Source organism: Pteropus vampyrus, unplaced genomic scaffold, assembly GCF_000151845.1.
Source record: "Pteropus vampyrus isolate Shadow unplaced genomic scaffold, Pvam_2.0 Scaffold25, whole genome shotgun sequence".
Taxonomy (NCBI): Eukaryota; Metazoa; Chordata; class Mammalia; order Chiroptera; family Pteropodidae; genus Pteropus; species Pteropus vampyrus.
This window is the reverse complement of record NW_011888806.1, coordinates 35,898-60,984: the sequence shown is the minus strand read 5'-3', so window position 1 is coordinate 60,984 and position 25,087 is coordinate 35,898. Positions and strand designations below refer to the sequence as shown.

At 36.7% G+C, this 25,087-nt stretch overlaps 2 protein-coding genes, 2 non-coding genes and 1 pseudogene across 7 annotated transcripts in view; 2 read left to right on the top strand and 3 right to left on the bottom strand.

Annotated features, from left to right (window-relative positions):
• METAP1 (methionyl aminopeptidase 1) overlaps positions 1-2,109 on the top strand; it is a 54,777-nt gene extending 52,668 nt beyond the window's left edge. The window contains exon 10 of the mRNA XM_023528406.1: positions 416-2,109. Coding sequence (XP_023384174.1) covers positions 416-579 — 164 coding nt within the window. The 3' untranslated portion in view covers positions 580-2,109. The remainder of the gene's footprint in view (positions 1-415) is intronic.
• On the top strand, positions 135-252 carry LOC111737373 (annotated as a pseudogene).
• Positions 2,110-11,199: 9,090 nt separating the features above from the next.
• ADH5 (alcohol dehydrogenase 5 (class III), chi polypeptide) lies at positions 11,200-22,592 on the bottom strand. Of its 4 annotated transcripts, none has more exons than XM_011356244.2 (9): positions 22,442-22,592; positions 19,693-19,794; positions 17,956-18,097; positions 17,449-17,536; positions 14,885-15,104; positions 14,485-14,745; positions 13,614-13,749; positions 11,624-11,762; positions 11,200-11,485 (listed from the first exon to the last, which is right to left on the bottom strand). In XM_011356244.2, the coding sequence occupies exons 1-9, from the start codon at positions 22,466-22,468 to the stop codon at positions 11,461-11,463; spliced, it is 1,140 nt and encodes a 379-aa protein (XP_011354546.1). In that variant the 5' UTR covers positions 22,469-22,592; the 3' UTR covers positions 11,200-11,460. The 4 variants fall into 4 exon arrangements, with proteins under 4 accessions (XP_011354546.1, XP_011354545.1, XP_011354547.1 ...); XM_011356243.2 differs by having other exon boundaries at positions 22,409-22,538; XM_011356245.2 differs by lacking the exon at positions 19,693-19,794 and having other exon boundaries at positions 22,442-22,574.
• Positions 22,593-24,130: 1,538 nt separating this feature from the next.
• LOC111737332 lies at positions 24,131-24,200 on the bottom strand. The gene has a single exon (XR_002779415.1). It is a non-coding gene; the product is annotated as a small nucleolar RNA U2-30 (small nucleolar RNA).
• Positions 24,201-24,399: 199 nt separating this feature from the next.
• Positions 24,400-24,476, bottom strand: LOC111737333. The gene has a single exon (XR_002779416.1). It is a non-coding gene; the product is annotated as a small nucleolar RNA U2-19 (small nucleolar RNA).
• Positions 24,477-25,087: the final 611 nt, after the last annotated feature.

Here is a 25,087-nt window from a genome sequence, read left to right as displayed (position 1 = left end):
ATCTTGATTGGCTGTTTGGGAGGTATAAAACATTTGAAGTTTTAACACACTTGAGGTAAATTTAAATATTATTACTTCATTGAACTAAAGACCAAAATGAAGTTGGAAATGCTTTAGCTAAAACAATTGAGGTAGTCTACGGCCATGCCACCCTGAACACACCCAGTCCCATCTGATCTTGGAAGCTAAACAGGGTTGGAGTGGTTAGTACTTGGATGGGAGACCACCTAGAAAGACCAGGTGCTGTAGGTGCTAAAAATAAATAAACAAATAAAACAATTGAGGTGTAAGTAGGAATCTTAATAGTGAATTTTCTTATTGGTTTTCTGTAGGAGTATATGCAAACGTACTTACCTAGCACTTACTTAGAAAATTGGGTGATAGATTTAAGAAAAATTGTTTTTGTGTATTTAAGGCGGATGGCAGGATGAAACCTGGCCAGATGGCTGGACTGCGGTGACGAGAGATGGGAAGCGGTCTGCTCAGTTCGAGCACACCCTGCTGGTCACGGACGCTGGCTGTGAAATCCTAACTCGACGGCTCGAGAGTGCGAGGCCTCATTTCATGTCCCAATTTTAATTTCTTCCGAGATGGCACATCTCACTAATGCCTTCTGGCTGTACTTGTGCATTTTATTGAGAGTACAGAATGGAAGATGAAATTTTTTATTACTTGTTTTGTTTTTGACTATAGATAAGGAAGGACTACAGCATTTGACGTGTGTCCTCACGAACTTGTCTTGGGTCTGAAAAAGCCGAGAAGGATAAAGGAAACATTTCTCAACTCCTTTGAGTGCTCCCCTGTCCCCCGCAAGAATCTCTGTACCCTTGTTTTCTCATTCGCCTTTGAGCACTTTTACTTAAACCTGCTTCTAGTTGATTTTATCACTGCCACAACTGGGCCATCGAGAGCCAGCTGCTTTCCAAATGAATGTTGAAGATGGGAATCCTTGAAACTTTAGCAACATAAGTTGCTTCAGCTTTTTTTATTATATATGTATGGAAATATATATGTATACATTTTAAATTCCATATATATAATTACTGAACACTATGTGACCTGGAGTTTGTGTTGATTCTGCTCTGACAGGGTTATATGCTGTCGTAAATGGACCCATAGTTTGCAGTGACTGAATTCCCAGTTGGGAATTGGCCTCCCTCTTCCCCCATGCTAATTATTTACTCGTGTAATTGTGTGTAAGGAAGCACTCAGGTCAGTGAGACTTTCTCTTTAGTGTGGACTCTGTATCAGCGAATGGATGTGGAAAAAATTCACTTTGAAAAAAGGTTATTAGGTTTTTAAAAATCTAGTTTATGACAAAAAATAGCCATGCTCCAAGTGGTAGCTGGCTGTTTCAGAGCATGAGAATTTTGTATTACATTGCTGTTTCATACCTATTTGGTCGAAATGGGAGGGAAAACGTTCCCTTTCTCCTCTCTTTTATTTCCAGGGCATACCTTGGAGATATTCAGAGAGGGGTGGAGGTTGCACTATAGAAGTTGATGGGGAAAGCCAGTTCTGAAATCTCTCCAGCAGTGAGCAGAGTAAGTCAGGTGGGCTGTTAGATCCTAACATTTAGCAAACCTGGTCGTGATAAGAAAGGAACCTCTCTGAAGACCGAACTGTTCCCTCGTGGCAGGGATGCAGCTCTCCTTGGTGTGCTGAAAGCACGTTTCACCTTTTCATCGCTGGGAACCTCATCACAAATGAACTTAGGTGCCCAATCTCTGTTCCTTTCAGTAGTTCAATTCAAATGAGAGTGGATCCAGTGAAGACAGATCAAAGTCATTGTCATTAGGCTGTACTTGATTACTGAGTATCTGGTAAGTTTCTTGTAAGATAATTTGATACCACTGACATATTATACTTGTACGAGAACATCTTTCCCAGAGTGCCTCAGACCTTTATTGCTTTAAAAGAATTATGATAATGTTTTCATTACTTGTATTATTTTAATGATTTAGTAAAGTGACCGAATCTGGTATACACTTTCGGGGGTATGTGTGTGAAATTTTTTATCAAACTGTAATATTTGTGAATGGAATGCCTTGCAATATCAATGTTAATATAATGTATAAAGGGAGATTAAAAAGTTTGATTATCCCACCATGTAGTCGTTAACGCTGCATTTGTTTGGGATTTCAGGGGGAAGTGGTGGGAGCGGGGTGGCTGATTTCATAATCAAAAATAAACTCACAACCATTTGAATAAAAACTTTTTTCAAGTTTAATGACTATATAAAAATTCTTGTACTGTGTTTAGTTCAGTAGAGTCTATCAGCAGCACTTGATATGCAACCATAGTTTTGAGAGCTTTAAGACAGAATGCTGAATATTTAGAGAGGCATTTTATATACTGGTAGTGGAATTAACAGTACGGGCTGATTCAATGTCTATCAGAAAATAAGCTTAAGGGAAAAAAACCTAGGTGGGGTAGTTTTTTTCTTAAAAGATTTTAAAAACCCATCACATTGGTGATGATGTTTTTCTTGGTTTGGGAGATTTTAAAACAATATGGGCTGTAGTCTAATTGTATATATCTAATTATAAATGTGTATTAGATTTAGGTGAGAAAACATCCAGTTTCATCATTTTGCCTATTTTTCAAAATAAGTCAATGTATTAACGTTTTTGTTTTTTGTATTGTTTTAAAAGAATCTTTTCCCCACCCCCTCCCTGCCCCCTTCTCCGCCACTACTCCTCTCTATGAAATTCTATTTAGAAGATGGGAAACATGTTAACCTTTTTTTCTTCATTTTATGTCATTTGCTTACAAAATAGATTAAGGTACGTTAGAAGTCATTTACCATCACCTTTATACCACTTGCCATCCATACGTATTAAGTTAACAAGAAGTGGAAGTTTAGAAATTTGTTTGCCATCTTGGCTTGATTCCTCAATTTGTTCTGCAACCACTTCTGGTTTTTCATTGGGTTTGGTTAAAATTAAGAGCAGGATGCACCACTTTGCTAAAGCCCCCACACGTACCCTCATGCTATCTGTAAGCTTTTTTTTTTTTTTAATTTTTTAAATTACAATTTTTTATTTAGAAAATTTTCAAGTTTACAGAAAATTGTCAAGTATACAGAAAGTATAGTACAATGAAATAATCATATAGCCTTTTCCTGTATTCAACAATTGTTATTTTTCTGTATCTCTCTGTATAAGCACTTTTCTTTTGAAATAAGTGGCATCATACTTAACCCTTTTACTACAGCATGTCTCTCTTAAAACATAAGGACATTTCCTACATGATCATAATACAATTATCACATCCAAGAAATTTCAGAATTGTCTAATGTATAGTATGTATGCAAACTTGAGTCTCAGTTTCTCCCAAAATGTTCTTTAAAGCTCTTCTTTTTTTAAATCCAAGACCCAAACCCATGGCATTTGGTCGTCCTCTATCTGTAGTCTTCTTTAGAATAATTTTTCTACCTTTTTTAAAAAAGATAGGAAAAATCAACACTTAGAAAAGCAGGCCAGTTAGCTTGTAGAAGTTTGTATTTCTTTAATTGTTTCTCACCAGTATGAGTAGGTTCAGGATAAACATTTTGGCTGAAGACTCCATAAATGGCATATGTTATGTCTCATTCATTATGTCATATCAGGAGGAACATAAAGTTATTGTCACATTATTGCCAATGTAAGTTTGATCACTCGGTGTCTGTCTGATGTTTCCATTTTAAGAATATCTTTTTCTTAAGCAATATGGGAGGAGATAATGTGGAGATCATTTGCATATCCTGTTCACTCAAAGGTTTTAACATTCATCAATAATCCTTTTCAGAATTCATTTTATTACATTGGTGGCTGCAAATTGGGACTTTCTAAAACTAACATTCCATCTACATTATTTAGCTGGCACTCTTTTACAAAGAATCAACTTTTTTTCTTATCTCTGCCCACTTGTTTTCAGTATGGCTCATCGATTCTTTTTAAACATTCTATTTAAATTACTGTAATTTTTTCAAATTTGGTCAGCAAGAGCACCTTTAAGGGTATTCATGGATCATTTTTACCTGTACCTATCAGTCTTTGAGCACTTTCTTGCTTTTTGCTATAGCAAGATAGTCTAGATTTATCATACAGTTTGCCTGCCCCAGACTGGGAATTGGCTATTTCTCCAAGGAAGGAGCCTTGTTTCTTTTCTTGGGGGATGGTATTTGGAAATCAAGATCTAGGTGCTACTGGAGTGCCATTGTTTCTAGGCCCTTTTAGGGAACAGAGCCAGGAAATGCATTTTCTATATATCACGAGTTCCTTCTGATACTTTCATTTCAAATTTAATATTCATTTTCCCTCCCCTCCCCTGTCCCATATTTGTATCTTCCTTCTTTCCTGGGGAGAACTTGGGGTTTGAACAAGACCAGTATTTACTTATTTGATTCTATAAGACATTTAAAATTATTTCAGAATTACATCAAAATCATGACCAACAGTAAACTTATTAAGTGCAAATTTTGTGATTCTTTTTATTTTTGGAACACGTCTCACTAAGGGGGTGCAGAGTATTGGTTTAAAAATTATTTGAAGTAATTAATTTTGATCTTACTGTATTTTAAATTTCATAACCATACGCTACTTTTAAACAATGCAGTGAATCTTGGGAGCAAAACGTAGGAGTGGGGAGGATATTTTAGTGGTCTGGAAGTTAGAAATACCGGAACTATTTGAGGTGGTGTGATAAGATTCTATTTATACTTGATGGTGTTTGACTTCTGCCAAGCTCTCTAGTTATAGGAGGAGCAAATTATACCACTTTGTGGATGTGTGGCTTATTTTGCAGTATTAGTAGAAAAAAATGTGGACATTCATGTTTTAGGAACAAATTGTTTCACAATGTAAACTGCATCATGCTAACATTCTGAATGTGTTTCATATTAAAAATGAACGTCTAAAAGTGAGCTTAGCAGTACAAGCTCCATGCAAAATAATAGTTTGCATTTGGTTTATTTTGTAAAAGAGCAGGAATAAGATGGCATTGGCTACCTGTAACCTGTTGCTTTTCGTTTTGGGGACTGGGTGAGGAACAACAGAACTCTGTATATGATAGTTATGTGCTATATTTAAAAAATGTGTCAGTGCTGGTGTATTTTACTAAAATGTGTCAAGAAGTCAACATGTGAACACTCAAGGAGGACTTCCTGGAAGGATTTTTACTCATCACTATTATGCTTGTTATAGTTCAAAGTATTCTGATATTTTTTCCTATGAACATCCAGCTTTTTACTACCGTAAAGCTTTTAGAGTTATTGCTCCCATCTCCTGAGTTGTTAGTCTTTACTATTACTCCAGCCTCCTCATCTCACTCCCTCCAAACACATACCAATACTGAACTTTCCAAAACATTTAGGCAGATTTGCACTACAGTATCACGAGACGAGCACAAGGTCAACATTCAGGACAGCAGGGCTCTTGTTTCTCTTAATTTTTTCACTGGTTGCATGGCGAGGGGCCAAGTCACCATACTTCTCTGTGGAGATCTCCTATTTAGTGATACCACAGTTTAGCAACTGTTTTCTAGATATGTAGTGTGACTATAAAGCAAATTTGCCTAATTTTAGTAGTTGGGTCAGAGGTCAACAGAGAATTCAGGTTAGAATTTTAAAAACTTTATCAGTAAATATGAGCCCTAGGTAATTCTGAGGGAAAAAATAACCAAGGATAAGAACTTTTAGTGTTAAAATGTAGACTTGAGAAAGAGATCCACAGATATTCTTAAATTTCTACTGTCTTAACATATCTTGATATTTTTGGTATTTCAGTCCATGTGTAAACCAGAGGGAGTTCTGTGGTGGATGAGCACTGCTTTCCTGAAGGGAGCATGTGCATATTTACCTCATCTCAGGGAATTGTTGTGGCGTCCTACTTGATAAAAACGCATCTGCTTAAGAGCCCGTCCCATCTGCTTTGCTCCCATAAGGAAAAATTCCACTAAAGGAAATTGGCATAATGGAGGGCTTCATATGTCCCTGTTCATTTCATAATTGTTTCTCTAAAGATATGGTTTCCTTGGTATAGTTTTATACATTTATTATCTAACTTTAAAAACACTTTTTCAAATGCATTTGTGGTATACTTTTTCTCAGGTATTTGCTGGCACAGAATCTGATTTTTCGTGCACAGTGTCTGTAGACCTAAAGAACTGTCAGCTGCTTTCAGACTTTGATCATCAGCCTGCTTGGCAGATGGGTAGCCAAGTAGAAAATGTTCTGAAGCATTCTGTGCATGTAAGATATGTTCCCCCTTCCCCAAATCAACAAAACATTTTGAGAATTACCAGCTGCATTCAAATGGGATAAATGGAAGTAGCATTATATATTTTTGGAGCCGTTTTTGTTTGGTGTAAGTTTTACACACATGAACTGGCTCCCTGTGACAGAGTTTTGAACATAATGCAATTTTTCCCTACCTCCAATCCCCCCAAACCCCATGGTTCTACACATTCTACTTTACATGTTGTTAGTTCCCTGTGCATGTAATAAAGAACTTGTTCCAACTCAGACAAACCCGTAAATGGACTAGCTTTCTCTAGTGAACATTAGTAGATGGGTTAAGTAGAATTAAGCAGAAGGAAGAATACCCCAACATGCTGAAAATGGAAATAGACAAGATTTGAAAAATGTTAGGTATGTGAAAATTTTTCAATAAAAATAAAGCTAAGATTCTTAACATTTTAAATCCTTAAAAAAAATTTACTAGCTTTCATGAAATGTACAATGCAAATTTATAGCCATATGTTAAAATTATATACCTTTTATCCAAGATAGCAGTTTAAAGATATTTTCAAAAAATTCCCAATACTTCGAAGATGGTAGAAACCTAATTTTGGACAACCAGGATAGATGTGCTGACATGAACACAGTGAATGGTTTTTAGTCCTGTGTTGTATCTGTGCTTTCCTCCAAAAACTATTTGGTTCAGCAGTATACATAACATCCAAGAGGATGTAGTAAAAGGATCTTAACAAAGAAGACTTTATACCTACAGTCCCATGATCCAAGGACTCTTATAGTAAGGATCTTGTAAAATTGATTCTTTATACTGGTTCTTTGAAACAGACAATTATGCTTTCCACCAGGAAATGCTCATACCTTTTAAAATGAATTAGCTGGCTCAAGAGTATGTACATAACTGTGACAGAAATGAAAAGTAAACTAATTGGGCAGCTACAAGTATTGGAGTTCCATTATTTGAATTCCTTAAAACTGCTTTACTTTTTCATATTGGTGAACATAAAAATGTTTGCCATTCTCATTCATGTATAACTTATGAGAAGAAAAAAGGGAAGAAACTTTTAAAATAATTATTAGCTCTCCCCCATTATTTCCCTACATGCTAATTTTGTTATTGCAATTGCACAAGGCAATAACGTTTTGTTCCTGGAAGGCTGGGCTAAACCAAACCGGATTAAAAACACATTTCCCTCAGCTAGGGTAGAAGCTAGTTTTTATTTCCCCTTTCTTCCAGTTCACCTAGAACAATAGTTCAGGGCCATCTGGGCCTCTACTATGTCTCCAGCCCTCTAGGTTACATTGCCTAGCCCTTCAAATGTACCAAAGATGTAAGAAGAACTGAAACCTGTACTGCCGCTTTTCCACTTTACAATCAACTAAATATTGCTCTCAGAAATACAGCCTTTTGAGAGTAAACTACATCAAAATATTTAAAAAAGCATCTGTTTTCAATCTAAAAGATAAATATGTGTATGGCATATCTGATGTGCTTGAAACAAGTCTAAAATACGCTATCATGGAAAAACAGGCCACTGAAGAGCATTAATAGTATTGCTTTGTGTAATTTTAAAGGATGTGTATAGATGCTATTAAATGCACAGAAACTTCTGGGAAGATACATAGACTTAGTGGTCACCAGGTTATAGGGGGAGAGGAGTATAGCTCATTTTATCTACTATTTGAATTTTCTAACTCTTGGATATATTGCATTCATGTGTTTACTTTTATGTCATTACATTACCTGGGATGGTAAAACTATGGGTCATTTTATTTGCTTTATACTGCTCAGGATAAGGAAAAAAACACCTGTGCTACTTAGCACTAGGAAAACACTGATAATAGATCTGACTATATTAAAATAAAAAGTATATTAAAATAAAATATAAAACCGACAAAAGCTTGGCATGTAGAATAAACACCTAAATATTACTCAAGAAATGAAATAATCCAATAGAAAAATGGGCAAAGTATGTGTGTGAACTGATACTTTACAGAAAAGGAAATACGAATGGCCAAAAAATGAGATTTAGTAATTGAAATACAAACTAAAGTCACAATAAAGTACCTTTCCACACCCATGTGATTTGCAAAAATTTCCAACCACTTTGAAGAGCAATTTGGCAATTTCTAGTAAAAGTTAAAATGCGCTTATTCTAAGTAACTGACACATTGAGTACAGTGTACAAGAATGTTCCACCACAGTGTTGTCAGCAATACAGAAGCAGCTTTGGACCAAACCTTTAGCCTGTCGAATGGAGAATGGATAAATTATAGTAGCTCATATAACTGTATCACAGCACGGCATTAAAAGTAATGAATGAGCGCTTCACATGCAACATAGATTAAGTACACAACACAGATGAAGCATATGAGTGAAAAATGAAAGCTGTAGAATGGGACAGTTTCAGTTTTAAAACATTCACAACAATACTGAAGATTATAGAGGGTTTATGGATATATCCAGGCATACCTCGGAGATATTGCAGGTTTGGTTCCAGACCACTGCAATAAAGCAATTTACATGAATTTTTCAGTTTCCTAGTGCATGTAAGTTATGTTTACAGTATGCTGTAATCTACTGTGTGCAAAAATGTCTGAAAAACAATGTACATACCTTAATGTAAAGACACTTTGTTAAAGTATGCTAACCATCATCTGGACCTTCAGCGAGTTATATTCATTTTGCTGGTGGAGGGCCTTGCCTCAGTGTCGATGGCCACTGATTCATCAGGGTGGATTGCTGAAGGCTGGGGTGGCTGTGGCACTTCTTTAAAATAAGATAATGAAGTTTGCCACATCAACTGACTTTCTTTTATGAACTATTTGTAGCATGTAATGCTGTTTGAATTTTACCCATAGAATTTTTCAGATTGGAGTTAATCCTATCAAATCCTGCTGCTGTTTTTATCAACTAAGTTAATTTAATATTCTAAATCCTTTATTGTCATTTCAACAATCTTCATAGCATCTTCTCGAGGAGTAGATTCCATTTCGAGACCACTTTCTCTGCTCATCTGTAAGAAGCAACTCATCCACTCAGCTTTTATCTTGAGGTTGTAAAACTTCGGTTACATCTTCAGGCTCCATTTCTAATTCTAGTTGTCTTTTTGTTTCCGCTACTTCTGTAGTTACTTCCTCCACTGATGTCTTAAATCTCTCAAAGTCATTCAAGAAGGTTAGCATTAACTTATTCCCAACTCCTGTTAATGTTGATATTTTGACCTCTTCACATGAGTCACGAATGTTCTTAATGACATCTAGTAATGATGAATCATTTCTAGAAGGTTTTCAATATACATTGCCCAGATCCATCAGAGGAATCACTCTCTGAAATATTGTGAGAATTACCAAAAAATGACACAGACATGAAGTGAGCAAATGCTGTTGGAAAAATGTTGCTAACTTGTTCTACATAGAGTTGCCAGAGTCCTTCAACTTGTAAAAAAACAAATGCTGAGAAGCGCAATAAAGGGACATGCAGTAAACATGGTATACAGCAGGTCCTCAAATAATGTGGTTTCCTTCAAATTCATTGTAATGTCAATGAGAAAACTGACTTCCAGCTGAGGCCATTGTCTGTGCAGGATTGGCACATTCTCCCCGTGTCCACATGGGTTTTTTTGGGGTATTTTGGTTTCCTCCCACATTCCGAAGATGTGATTATGTGGTCAACTGGCTTGTCTGAATTGTCCAAGTGTGGGTGTCTGTGAGTGGCCCTGTGTTGAGAGCGTTCTGTCCAGGGTGGGGTCCTACCTTGTGCCCTGAGCTAGCAGGAGACACTACAGTCACCCATGACCTGAGCTGGAATAAGTGAGTTGGAAAATTATCTGACTTTATTAATCTTTCTTAAATGTACATATAGCTCGCATTTCAGTGTTTTAATATTAAAAGTGTTTTGAGTCTTTACTTACAAGTTTTGTGATGTTTTGTGACCAGAAATATGCTGTAGGAACTTTTATCAATTAGCCTATGGTAAAATTGATTTCGTTATGTCCTTTCACTTAAAGTTGCAGTTTTGAAGAAACGATCGATAATGTTGAAGACTTACTGTATGCCTGTATTGTAAAAGCATAACAACATGCATGAGACTGATAAAACATCAAATTCTGGATGGTGACTACCTCTGGAGAGGAAACGCAGTGTGGGCTGCAAGTGGTAAATGTTAAGATTTGACAAAGTAAGTGCTGGGAACTTGGATATTCAGTACATAAAAATCTATTTTTTGTGTGTTTGAAAGAGTTCATAGAGCTACCAACACAGACACCTACTCAAGCACAGAAAGTAGTTCCAATGATGAATTCTAGTGCTATGGGCCAGATACCATAGTAGGCACTGGGGGTATAAGTCTGAACAAGGCATGTACCTATCCTCAAGAAGATAATCTCAAAGCCAACTTGGGTTCTGATTAACTTTCACTGATAGCTAAGGAAATCTGTTCCTTAGTAAATGGGCCCAAGACTCTTTAAAAGTTAAGCCACAGTTACCTAGGATAGCAGCAGACAAGGCTCAGGCACACATTTCTGCTCTGCTTCCTCCATCTTTCCTTTAACCCATTTCCCATTTGCCTTGAAAATACAGCCGGCAGCACTTGGGGCTGCAGCATTTACCCCCATAACTTGCGGATTACAGTCCTAGCTTTACCCCCAAAGTTTGCCGTGAAATATATTGCTTTTTTTATTTTCACACTGCTTAGTATATTGATAGTCTTTGGAACTAAATGACATCATTTTATTTATAGCATTCTGTATTTAGTAGTGCTATTTCCATTTACAAAATATAGTAATTCTCGATCACTTAAAATATCAAATCCTAGAAAATGTAGCATCCCTATGTGTGATGTTAAATTAATGCTAGCAGTGAGCAGCACTTTTTTCTAAATGGGAAAAGGGTTAAAGAATGAAGATAATGAAGAGAGAGAACTGGGAGAATAGATTCAGCAGAAAACAGATAATACTTACACATATGCAGAAATTACTTTTATTATGTTAAAAAAATTCCTTAATGAGATAGCAATTATTCATGTGAAGAGTCTAGAAAACCGATTTATCAGCTTTATCCTTGATTGAAGGTTTATGAATTATACACAAAACATTATTCCCTAGAGTTGGTTACTAAAGGTCTAAGAGGATGTGAACTTGTTAAGAGCTTCTCTCTACTTGTTTGGCTGATCCAATCAGACCACATGACTCAGGTATTAGGATGGACATATTTTTCTCTTGAATTTAAAACTTGACAACACTTCGGATGCTGTAAGAGAAGGAAATAATAAACACAGGTTTTGAATGGTATCTTTTAAGGTCACTAAAATAGTATTGTTTTTATTTTTTTCTCTATAAACCTCAAATCATTACCACATGCTATAATATATAACTAAAGGAAGCTTACCTCATTCCTGAATGCAACAGTTCAAAGGCTTTGTTAATTTGGTCAAAAGACAGATTGTAAGTCACGAATTCATCAACTTTTATCTTTTTGGACATATATTCGGACACCAACTTTGGGACGCTTTCTACACTCTTCCATCCTAAAAGAAATCATACATCTATTATTTTTCAACAGGTCTCTACAATATGTTTATTACTTTGTGGGTGAGACAAAGACATTTAAGAGAATAAAATTTTTCACTAAAGAGGAATGAAAAACTTCAAAATGAGCACAGAGATGAGAAAGAATTTAATGTACGTCGATAGTTAAAAAAGTAAATGCCTTTTTAATATTTTCCTTTTTCTTTATTGATTTACTAAAATCTCATTGTCTCAATTGAGACTGTTAGACTATCTAGGATAGAACCTGCAAGTCTTAGAACAGCCTTATTTAGGTCCAGGAAAGATTTCAATAATCATGAAATTCAAGTAAGAAAAATACTGATGTGACACATGACTTTATTTCCTTCGTTTAAATTCAACAATGAAATAATAGCATCTCAGAATAGAAAACTGTGAAACTGAAATTAAAGAGGAATAAAAAACTTCGAAATGAGCATAGAAATGAAAGCAAAGCAGAAAAGGTTTAGCTACATAGTATTTAAAATCAGATGCTTCAATTTTTCACTTGTATTGGAGCTTTTTCCAAATCTCCTCCTTATATTGTCTACCAATTATTTTTTCCTACAAATTGTGGGCTTTTTCTTTCTCCTTTAAAACTCCTGTTAACTGAGACAACTAAAACTCTAAACCAAAACATCTATTTGCATTGTGGGTCATATTTTTGCAACACCATGGGGCCCCAATGTTCCAGCTTAGTTCCCAACCAGCATGTACTAGGATGAGGCTTCAGTTAGAGGTTCCTACCCCCGGCTCCATTACCCAGGCTTGGAATAACTTCTCAAATCTAGTTATGGACCCTAGATGATGATGCCTCTGAGTTGCATGTGTGGCTTTAAAGTCTGTTCTAAGATATTTAAGTGCAGTATACTTTTAGGGCTTTGGAAAGGAGGGTTTAGTCAGCCTGACATTTTCTACAGCAAATTCAATTGTATAAAGAAGTAAAACTTTGGCTAAACCCCTTGTTTTAGTATACTTTACTAATCTTTAGACTTTTAAAAAACTGGCATAACACGAGACGGGATGTTAACAGGTATATTGTTAAACATGGATTATTAAAAAGTCATGCATGCCATGTAATTTTTTTCCCTAAGAGGATGGTACACAAACTTAAGATTTCATATAGTCACAATAGTTGGGATATACAAACATGTTTTGATGTCTTTTTGCTTCCCTAGGTAAGCAACCATGAAAAAGATGGAAACTTTCTCAGCATTCTACTGGTATTTAGGCAACCCCAAACAACCAGGTAGTTTTTAGGATCAAACAGGGAAAAATGATTAGTCTGGCAGCTTTTCAATTTTGTTATAAGGTTTTGTCTAATTTAATATTTTCAGTTTAAGACTTAGTTACTGCTGAAATCATTATTATTTAGACAGATGTATGATCACATACAGTGATCACTGCACTCTCTGGAAAAATTAGTAAAAATGCCAATAACCTGTTTAAGTTTAAAACATGACACAGTATGACTGACACTATTGTTTGCTTACCTTGCAACCAACGTTTCACTCCTACCCTACCCCTAAACTATATCCTCATTAACAGAATACTGATTTTTTCTTTTTTTTTTTAGTGTATAAAAAGTGGCCTTGTGCTTCAGGAGAATCTGAGCACCAACCCAGCCCTGGGGGAAATACTAATTGAGTGTGAAACCCTTTTATTACAATAACTTTGTATGTGACAACTCATGATGAGAAGGCAGCCTATGAAAATTCTTGTTAAAACAAGAAAGTTAGTCTGGAATTAAAACTTTGCAAATGGAAAAAAACAAAACAAAAACCTCTGCCAATGGAAATAAGAAAATGTACATATCTCATTTATCAAATTACCTCCAAAGGCGGTGCCTTTCCATGTGCGACCTGTTACCAGCTGGAATGGACGAGTGGCGATTTCTTCACCTGAAGCAGCTACTCCAACCACCACGCTGACGCCCCAGCCTTTGTGGCAGGCCTCCAGTGCTGCTCTCTGCAGGCAAAAGAGAAGCCCAAATCACAGAATTCAGTGCATTTTGCTGAGAATATCTCCCTCCCCAGAAACTTCCTGGGAGAGAGCGTAGTGTCACAAAGCTTTCTTAAAAAAAAAAAAAAAAAAAAAATAGGGCAACAAAATGATCAAACTGAATGTTTAATTTTACTTTAACAGCTATTTTTAAAAAAATTACTAATCTGGCTTAATATTAACACAAACCGAAAGAATTTAAAGCTTTTATCTTTATGGAAAAGTAAATGCTAGCTCAAAATTCTAAACACTTTAATAAAAGAATAGGCAGAGAATAGAAGTACTTTTCCTGAGTGTCTACTTTGTGTCAAGTAGGTGCCATTATATGTACCTGCATTTTACCCATGAGGAAACTGAGGTTTAAAGAAGTCATCATTGCTCAAGGTCACTGATTTTTAGTACATGGATATCGATCTAATTTCAAAGTTCGTGCTCTCTATAACTGTATCACTTTTTTAATTTAAGGAGACATAGTCTAAGATTTGGCATATACTGAAAGGCAAAGAAACATTTTTCTGCATTCTTCCCTGAGCTGTTCTAGTATCCTTTCCCATTTGTAGTTTAAATAATTATTTTTCCCTTCCTCTATTAGAATAATTCTTATCGGGAGACTTTTACTTTCTAAAAACAAACACTTTAAAATCTTAATTAAGAAAACTGCGTTAAAAAGAAAAAGAAAGGAATGAAATCAAGCATACTTACCATGACCTTCACGTTACCAATACACTCAAAGGAATAGTCCACGCCCCCATCAGTCATCTCAATGAGCACTTCCTGGATGGGTTTACTGAAATCCTGGGGGTTGATACATTCGGAGGCTCCAAACTCCTTGGCCTTTGCAAATTTATCTTTATTGATGTCTACACCGATGATCCGGGATGCACCAGCCACCTTACAGCCCATAATAACTGCCAGTCCAACTCCTCCCAGGCCAAAGACAGCACAAGTAGAGCCAGGCTCCACCTAATAGTAAAGGCAGTCTATGAGGCACTCCTTCCACAAGAGTCAAGGAAATCACTTGCAAGGCAATTTCATTATTCCAGCAAAGACTTTTGTTATACCAAATTAGAAAGTAGAAGTGACAAGCCAGGCCAACACTTACCTTGGCAGTGTTCACGACAGCACCATAACCAGTGGAAATGCCACAACCAAGGAGGCAGACTTTATCCAAAGGTGCTAAAGGATCAATTTTGGCAACAGAGATATCAGCCACAACTGTGTACTCAGAGAATGTGCTGGTTCCCATGTAATGTAAAATTGTCTTTCCTTTGCAAGTAAATCGGCTAGTGCCATCTGGCATTAATCCTTTCCCTTGAGTGACTCTAAAGAAAATAAAAAAGAAAAAAGGCACGGTACAATCAGGAAAAAGAAATTAGTTTTTAAAATAATGACCAATAAGTAGTTAGAAAAGTGTGCTAAGACCAAAAATCTAGTTTCTAATGTATTTATTAATAAGTTAGCATCATTCAGCAATGCCTTATTAGGAAAACTTATAAGAGATTTATAACCTTATCTTTTCCGACATTCAATATCCTTCTGGATCTTATTGTCAGAGTAGTGAAATAATTTTAACAGCTACAACTTATGGATCAGATGAAATTATTTTAAAATTCCATCATAATACTCTGTAAATGTGACTTCATAAAGCGTAAAGCCAAATCCATTCCCTACAAGCAGAGATCGTGAGCAATTATCCAGATTAGCTGATAAAAATAAATGGCTAACTGGCAGATTTAGATCTTTCAGGAGGCCTTTTCTAAAAGTTGAGTCCTTAAAAGATTCAAGTTATTTTTTCTTACGTCTGCTTCTGTAGTTGGTTACAGCAATTGGGGGGGGGGGGGGGGTGTGTCTCACAAAGGCAACCATGACATATGGTAACAAAAATTATATTAGATATTCTAAACAGAGAGGTGATGTCTTGCTTAGGAGTACGGGCCCTGAAGTCTGACATACTTGGGTGATCTGCATGATCTTGGGCAATTTAATTAACCTTTGTTTCTTCACTAGAAAATGCAAAAAAACAACTATCTTTTTCATAGATTGCTAAAAAAAAAATCAAATGAGATGTTATATAAAGCATTAGCACTGTGCCTGGCATAGTGTTTACTAAATATTTGTTATTTTTAATAAAAATATTAAAATATTTATAGATATTTATAAAAATTTGATGTATACTCTTAGACAAATTATTTGGAATATATATAAGTAAACAAATACATAGATGAAGAGAAAAATGGATTGCCTCTGGATTCAAGAGTAAATATATGTCCTTTAAGAGAAAAACAAAAACATGACAAGAAACAAAGAATAGGTGGCAAAGCTCTACCATAAATCACTTCATGAGAGTAACTTAAGTTTGTTTGGTCCTCCTTAATGTGAGAAATCACTTCTTCCCAGAAGAGTTTCATGAACAAAGGGTGACATGGGATACATTTTAAGCTCTGAAAGGACTTGTCCCTCTAAAAGGTTCTAGACACGGAAAGTCCATTACTATAATTATACATGATCTATGACAAAATTTTTCAGGCTGTTTAATGTTCCCTCTGAAAGAACTAGTTTGTTGTTTTTTTTTTTTCTTAGCTTTGCCAAAAGTAACTGGATTTATGTTATAAAATAAATGGCATCTTGGTTTCCCAAAATAAACTAATTTTGTCAGTGGCATCAGAAAAGAAATATAAGAACAGATTTCTCATATACTCCTGGTAGGAGTGCATCCTATGACTCAGCAATTCCAATCCCAGGAAAATATCAAAGAGAATGTATTGCATATATCCACCAAGAGACATGTAATGAAAACATTCATAGTAGCATTAATCACAACAGCCCCAAACCGGTAACAACTTAAATGTCCATCAACAGAATGGATAAATGGTGGTACCTGGAATGGAATATGAGAGAGCAACAACAGAGCAACTTGGATACATCTCCCAGACACTGTCAATGAAAGAAGCCAGACAAAAGAGGGCATAATGCATAATTCTATTTACAGTAAAAGAAATCAGAATAGTGGTTACCTTTGAAGGAGGCAGTTGCTGATTAGGAAAGGATATGAAGGACTTTGTGGGATGCTAGATGGGTTCTCTATTTTGTTTTGGGTTATGGTTATAACTATTAGGTGTGTATGTACATAAAAATTCATTGAGCTGTACACTTAAAATTTGTATACTTTAAGTACTTTAATATATGTCTGTTCTATTCAATAAAAAACAAATGTGGGAACAAATACAAGATTGTAAACAGCCTCAAAAAAGTAATTAAGTACTGTTACCTTAGTACAATAAAGTAAATACCTTTTCTGTTTTAAGGGGTTATATTATCTCTTGTAGTCTTCCCAATAACCTTGTGAGATTTTATTTCTTTGATTCATAGACAATAAAACGGATATAAAAATGACTTAATTTAATTTCATAAGCATGTCTCCTTTTATTACATATTTTGGCAAATTTAAGCGAGTGTTATGGAGAGAGAATGAGTTCAGAAAAATCAGTTTTGTCTCTTAAGAGCTTATGATACTGGGCAAACCACTTAATTTCTGAGTCTATGAAAACTAGGATACTAATGATGATAAAAAGACAGAATAAAATAATTTATATAGAATGCTCTGTATAAATTGCCACATTATTAATATGATCTCTTGTTTTGAGAATAAAATAAAAAGGTACTAACCTTATCTTCTGGCAAAGGTTTGTTTTAGGATTTAGACAAAATTTGCATTCTCCACACTGAGGGATGTAAAGTGGGATGACAGTATCACCTGGAAAACAAATACAAAAACATTATCCTGAATTAGTAGCATCTGTTTCTGCAAATTCCTATTGCTGTCAAGTCATGGGGCTTTGCAAAACTAAATTCAAGGTTTAAAACTTTACCTACATAACATCATTCAGACACTGTCTGACCACACAAAAAATATAAGTTTCAAAATTTTTATTAAGGAAACTCTTAATAACTAGAGAACAAGGAGTCATGTGCTTCAAAGTACTGACTCATTGATGCATCTTTAAAAATTTTTGCTTAATTAGATAAAATTGGCTTAGGATATGTACTTAAACAGTTTTAAATGAACAGCAGTCTGAAAAATCAGAAAAAACCATCAAACATTTGTGCTTCTCAGTAATTTCCCTATAGAAATGAGCCAAAGTTATAAAATAAGAGGTCCAAATATCCTCTTACCTGCCTTCAGGTTAGTAACTCCGTCACCAACACTTTCTACAATTCCAGCACCTTCGTGTCCCAAGATCACTGGAAAATTCCCTTCAGGATCAGCCCCACTTAGGGTATAGGCATCAGTGTGGCAAATCGCAAAGGCAATAATCTATCAGGATATTAAAATAGAAAGCATTTAATGGTGTGCATGTAATTCAAGGAGAGGCATAGGTCAAAGGATAGGCACTTTTACTTTAATACCATATTTCACTGATTCTAAGATATACTTTCATATTTTAACCTCTAAAATCATCACGTGCTTACAAATCTATGGCATCTTAACTAGAATTGGCAGCATTTTTTAGTAGTACATAAAAGTAATGGTGCATCTATATGCCATGTACATGGTATATCTATTTTCAGTGCGCATTAGCAAGACAAGGTAAACAAGGTGACTCTATGGGCACTTGTGCCTTCAGGTGTGAAGAGGAACAGTACCTGTGTGTTAAGCCAGGTGGAACTCATACACTGCTGGCCTCTTCGTGACTGATAAGAAATGTGATTTCTAAACATGCTAGCATGTTTGGTCTGTGCCAAAATGCTTCAGCTTTTAGTGGAACCAACTCTCTTTTAGCAGCCACACTCAAATTCTACCCCTAAAAAGCCCTTTATCCCAATTTATCCTCAAGTATCTCTTATTTTTCCAAACCACCAAAGCAAAGAAAGGAAGTCTTAGAATGTTTGTATTTATACTTCTCTGCTTCTCATCTATATACCCACTTACAATGTAAGATTCTTTGCTATTTTTGTTAGCAGTTTCCCAGGGAAGACAGCTGAACTCCATGTGCCCCATACAGCTCATTTTAGTACATTTGCGACAAACATTTTCTTTTTCAGTGGCAAAATCACAATCAGCTTAATTTTTGAACTTAAAGAAAAACACACAAACCAGTATAAGATTTCAGATTCTTGGGTCTGGGTTGACACGAACCTTAACAAGTTATTTGGCCCTGGGCTTCATGACCTATGTGTGATCTCTGGAGCATGAGCCAGTATGTGTACATGTGCTGTATGTTTGGAGATGGGATGGGGGACATATACTTCAATTTACAGCAAAAAAGAGCTGCTTTTTCTAGAATGTTAGTTTTATTCAGTGGTCATACGTTAATAAAGCATTAATTTTATACAGAGTATAATGCTAAAAACATCCAGCTTGTACAATATGCCTCTCTCCAGGAGTAATTCCATTTATCTTCCACAGCAGGGGTTGAGAAGCTCTGGAACCCAGGCCCTGTCTGCAAGGGTCAGTACATTTCACAGTTCTCTAAGCAAGCTGACTTTACTCGTTTGTTGCTCTAGTCGGTCAGGAACCTCTTCCCAAATGTTATTTGAAGTCTCTTCTAAAAACACTGAAGCCTGTTTTTTTTTCTTTTGTTTCTAACACGTCACCAGACATTTTACGTTATAGGATCAACATCCTACAAAGCCATGTTAAACCCAGGCTACAGAAATAAATTGTAGTAAACTAGTGATTCCTGGGGAAGGATGCTCAGCCCGATATCAAAACTAAAAGATGTAGAGAAGTGCTAGAAAGGTGAGAGGGATAAAATAAGAGGATGTTTTGATTCTATGGTTGGGTGAATTTCAATACTTTGTTCTCAACACTGTCCTTTAGGACTTATCTATCCTCTGCAGACCTCAGAAGTTTCATCTATCTAGAGACCTAATTGTAAGTCTTCTCCAGTGCCTCAGATGTATCATTACCTTAATTCGAACTTCATGAGCCTTTGGGGGTGCCACCTCTACCTCCTCTATGGAGAGAGGTTTTCCAGCCTCCCAGGCAATAGCAGCCTTGCACTGGATAACCTGACATGGGAAAAAACAGACCAAGGTGTTTATCCTCCCGAATAATGAGCTGCTTATTAGTTAATTTAGATACTGATGAATACCAGAAATTATATCACAGATTCACAAAGGAAGATATACCTCTAAGTGATATGGAGAATTGTTTTACCTGTTTTTAGATTTCATATAAATAATATCCATTAAAATATTTAACTGCGATGACCACAAGGTCAGATATAAAAGCCTCATTTGGTTAAGAAGTTTTATTCATCAAATATTTAATGACTCTCTACAATGCATAAGGAAAGCAGGTTACGAATAGAGGTTCCAAGAGAATCTGATTCTGTGAGCCTGGCACAGGGTCCAAAGAATCTGAATTCTTAACACGAGCTCTCCGAAATTCATTTGCTCAAGCTGGTGTAGGTAACACTGGTGTAGTGCACAACTGCAGGGTGGGAAAGAGTATAAGGAGTATCAGAATAGGGGAACTTTAAAAAACTATATCTATCCTTTTTAACTGAGCTATCCAATACAGTATCCCATTTGCCACCTGTGGCTACTGAGCACTCGAAAAATAGCCAGTCTGAATAGTTTATCTGTAAATGTAAAATATACTCAGATTTTGAAAGTGTAGCACCACCTTCAAGTAAGGATATTTCAATATTTTTAAAATATTGATTGCAATAGTATTTTGAATGTATTTGATTAAATTTTAACCCAATTTTAAAATAGCTAATAGAAAAGTTAAGATTACCTATGTAGCTTTTATTTCTATAGTATAGTGCTGCCTTAAAGATTCCAGTCAGTACCCACCTCCATTACTAGAGGCTCAAGCGTAATGAAGGTTTTGATCAGTTTACATAACAGTTATGAAATGTGTTGACAGAATAAAGGTTGAAAACCATTGGGTTTATAGGAGACAGACTGGAAAGTTAATTACAAAATGTGTGATTTAAAGGAAGAGGCATAAAGTGCTACAAAGTACAAAAAGTGGAGAAAGAGTGTAACTTTGGTGAGTTTGAGAAAGCTTTACTTTTAACAGGGATACTGAAGGAGGAGGAAGAATTAGTTGTAGACGGTGATAAAGCACCTATGTTTAAGGTGATTGTGAAGAGTGAATGAGAATGAATATGAAGCCCCTAATACAGTCCTTGGCAGAGGGTAGCTTTTCAAAAACAGGTTAGTAGTTATTACTAGCAGTAGAACAAAGTATGGAGGAAAAGGAGAGTTGAACTATATAGGAGGATGAGTGGCTTGTGTAAATTGGTGAGGCCAGAGATTATTGCTTTTAAAATTAAAATGTAGATATTAAATCTGATCGGATAGCAAATTCAGACACTGTATTGGAATCTTTATTCACCTCAATGTAAATAAATCTCAAAAGTCAAATTAAAACACTAACAATGAAGCCACGTATGCTAGATCTCTTAAGCAACAAGAATAAATAATATTTATTATTCATCCATAATCTAAGTTTTATGCTCTCCCTTTTAAAGTATGTTTGAAAGAAGCTTAAACTTTTACTTTCAATGACAATTCTAAGCAAAACAAAGCCTCACTCTAAATCACAGGCAGTTGCCCCACTTCAACATCTGAACTAAGTTATGAATTATAACTTTTCACCTCTGAATAAAGATATGTGGTAATAAGGAAAAACAACTGACAATTTGTTAAGTCTGAAAGATTTTTGGAGTTTACCATTTCTTTTCAACTCCAAAATTTAAGGTCATAAATCTTTCTAGAAAATCTCTAAAGTTTGCAAAGCAACTTTAGATTGATTACTCATGTTTTCGTATATTTCTACCTTTTCTTTATTGTCTAATGTGTATTTCAGGAACCTGGAATGGTCTGTTGCACAGGGACAGATCTGGATCAGAATCCCAGCTCACTATCTTTAGTGTGTCCACTAAGCACTACTAACCTCTAAGCCTCAGTTTTTGGTAAGATGGGGACAATACCTCAGAGGTTTTACATGAGGATTAAAGGAGGATATAAAGCTCTAGTGCCTAAATACTAAAAAATGTTACTGAAAGGAATCTAGAAGTCTTCCTAAAATACATTCCTTGGTATTTCTTGGTGGCATAACAACAGCGCAATTATGAATTACTATCATGAAACAACGAGCAACCTAGAAGTTAGGAGCACCGGCTCTAATCGAAGCTTTGCCACCTGCAAGTATGACCCGGGGCAAGTTACAGTAAGTCGTGGACAGGTTCCATGACTTTATGCAAAATGAAGTACAAGGAACCCAATTTTACCATAAGCTAATTGATATAAACAAGAGTTAAGGTCCTACAGGCATCTCATTAACTTAATAAAGAAATGGGGCTTGAACAAAAAGATCTGCTTTACTTATTCTGGAAGACCTGTATTGGAGGACCTGTTGTACTTATTTTTTGCATAGGCAGAGCCTGGCCGCTTCTAAGCCATTTTCACCAGGATAAGCACAGACCATTCCCGCCCCCCATTCTCCGATTCTCCCCGCCGCTCTTGCCGCTCAGAGGCAGCAAAACCCTCCCAAGAAAGGAGCCCAAACAAAGCTTTTTTCCTGCTGAACCGCTCGTCCCAAGGCCCGTTTCAGCTCCAGTACCCAGCGGCGTGATTACACCCTATGCTTTCTCTCCCTTCCTGTCACCTTCAGACTAGGCCCTGGCTGGGCCTGCGCTACCTGTTTCGCCATGTTCTCGGTTCGCATCAGCTGAGGACTGGCATTCAGGATGGGCCGCGCGGTCAAGATGTGGGCGGAGCGTGAGCCCTACGTAGGGGGCGTGGCGCGGTGCGGCGGGGTGGGGCGTGCGCCCTGAGCGTCTTGCTTCCGTCGGCGCCGGGGACAGGGCGTGGAGGCGGGGCTTGCGGGACTTGGGACGCGAAGGGCGGGGCAAGGTGTAGAAAGGCCTGCGCCCTAGCTGCAGCGGTTGGTTTCCTGGCAGGCAGAGTGTTGGCGGCTTCGTGGCTGTCCTAACAGCTGGCTGCAAGACATCTGTGTTAGGAAAGGATTTTCTCGTGTAACTTTAGCCGAGGAAGTGCAGATAAGGCATACAAAGAAGAGATGTGGAAGGTGAGGGACCAGGATTTTCACCAGAAGCATGTGAGAAACAGTGAGAGGACTGCGCGGTCTTCCTGCTCCTTTATACATATTGTGTACACTGTGTCTTGAGGATGCAAGATGAGTAAGAAGTAAGTGCCCCTTCAAAGGATTCTCCATCGAGAGAGGAAACAGTTCTGAGAAGAATGAGAACGGGGACACAAAGAAAGGGGGAGGAATTCAGGACTATTCCAGCTGCTGCTGAAGTGTGAAGAGAAGTTTTGGTGGTCGATAGGACACCGGGTGAGGAATTTGCAAGGAGTGGGTGTGTGTTTGGGGGTGGAGGGATAGCGAAAAGTCTCTGGAAGATGGGTGTGGTTGATGTGTTTTAGGAGTGGGCCAGAGTTCAGAGAGAGAGGGTGAATGGAGTATTTGCCAGTTTACTCTTAAACTGGTTGTTGTGGACGCCGAATTTTATTAAAATAGCTCTGCCAGACAGATAACTCTCTTGGCTCCTTTTCTTCAGTACATACCTTAAGGGTTGGCCATCGCAAAAATTCTGTCCAAAGTCCTTCCCTTCACTTCCCCCTTTCATCCACACTATGGCTTTCAACTTCCATTTATGTAAGAATAGCTTCTAGAGTAGGAATCAGGATGGCTCCTGGTAAATTCTAGGCTTGGACATGTAACTACCTACTAGACATATGTCTCCATTAGGATATCTCACAGTTATCTCAAACTCAACTTGTCTAAAACTCATCTTGTAATCTTTCTCCTTAAAGGCACTCTTCCTTCTGTCTGTGTGGTACCAGCACCTACTAGCCCCACACAGAAACCTGGGAATTACAATTTTTCTCTTTCCTTCAGCTCTCACAGTCAGTCTGTCACCAAATCCCAAATACCTCTCACATTTTGTGCCTCTTTTCTCCCCCTACTGCTCCTCCCTTTGTTCAGGCTCTCATCATTTCTTACAGGGTTTCTGACAAAGCCTTTCATCTGATTTCTATGTTGCCAGGCTCCTGAATCCAAATCAAACTAATGCCCACTTAGTGATCTTTCCAAAACATACATCAATCCATGCCATTTCCTTTTACCTTTAATAATTTTTGAATGATGTGGGTTATAAGTAAGTAAATGTCATTCTTTTATTTAAAAATTTCAAACTCTGTAGCTGGGCCAGCCAGGCCCTGCATAATGTTTTCTGCTTAACTTTCCATCCTTAATTTCTGCTATTGTGCCATACAAGTCTTGCTTCAACCTTACAGAACATTTGCAGTTACTTAAAAGGACTGTTCTCTCTCTCTCTTTAAAAAAAAATTATTTTTCTTATTCTGAACTCAGATCAAATGTAGAAACCTTCATAGTTACAGAGGTCAGTAGTAAAACCTTTACATCATTGCTCAGAACTGATTAGCCTTTCATATACACATGTCCCTTACTCGTCCAATCTCATTCATCAGCAAGTCCTCAGAAATCAACCATCACCTTTATAAACACGCACGTGCATGCATGCACAAACACACACACACACACACACACACACACACACACACACACAGACATAGGCCCTTATTGTTTTAAATTAGTTTATACTTTTGCTTTTTCAGAACTACAGAGATCAGGCATCAAGCAGACTGGAAGGGCTGATCCTCAGATTTGGATATTTTCATTGCTGATCCATTTCAGTTAAGAGCAGATCTCAGATAAGGACTTTTCTTTTTTAAATTCCAGGCCTTTGTATATGATAGAACTTCTGATTGGAATGTAACGAGCTTTTTTCTAGTGAAAAAAAAAAGGAGCTTTCTAGCAGAGAGTTAACTTTCTTTTCCATATTGCAGATATATTGTCTATCTTCTGGGAAGAAATGCTTGCATTTTTGTGATACTTTGCTTACCACAATAATAGAATTTTTAATTTCTGATCTGGTATATAAGGATTTTCGAAGTTGTTACTCAATCCAAATGAGTAAAAAGCTGAGCAAACTGAGAAATCAGAAACTCTTCTCAAATCCATCAGAGAAGAAGAAAGAGACAGGAACAGAAGCAATATTTGGAGCAATAATGACTGAAAACTTCCTCAAATTAATGTCAGACACCAAACCACAGATGCAAGAAGCTCAGAGAACATTAAGGAGGCTAAATGCCCAAAACAAACAAACAAACCTACAGCTAAGCATAACATATTCAAACTCCAGAAAATCAAAGTTAAAGAAAAAAATCTTGAAAGAAGCCAGGGGGGATAAATACCTTACCTATATAGGTGCAAACATAATAATTAAATTCGATTTCT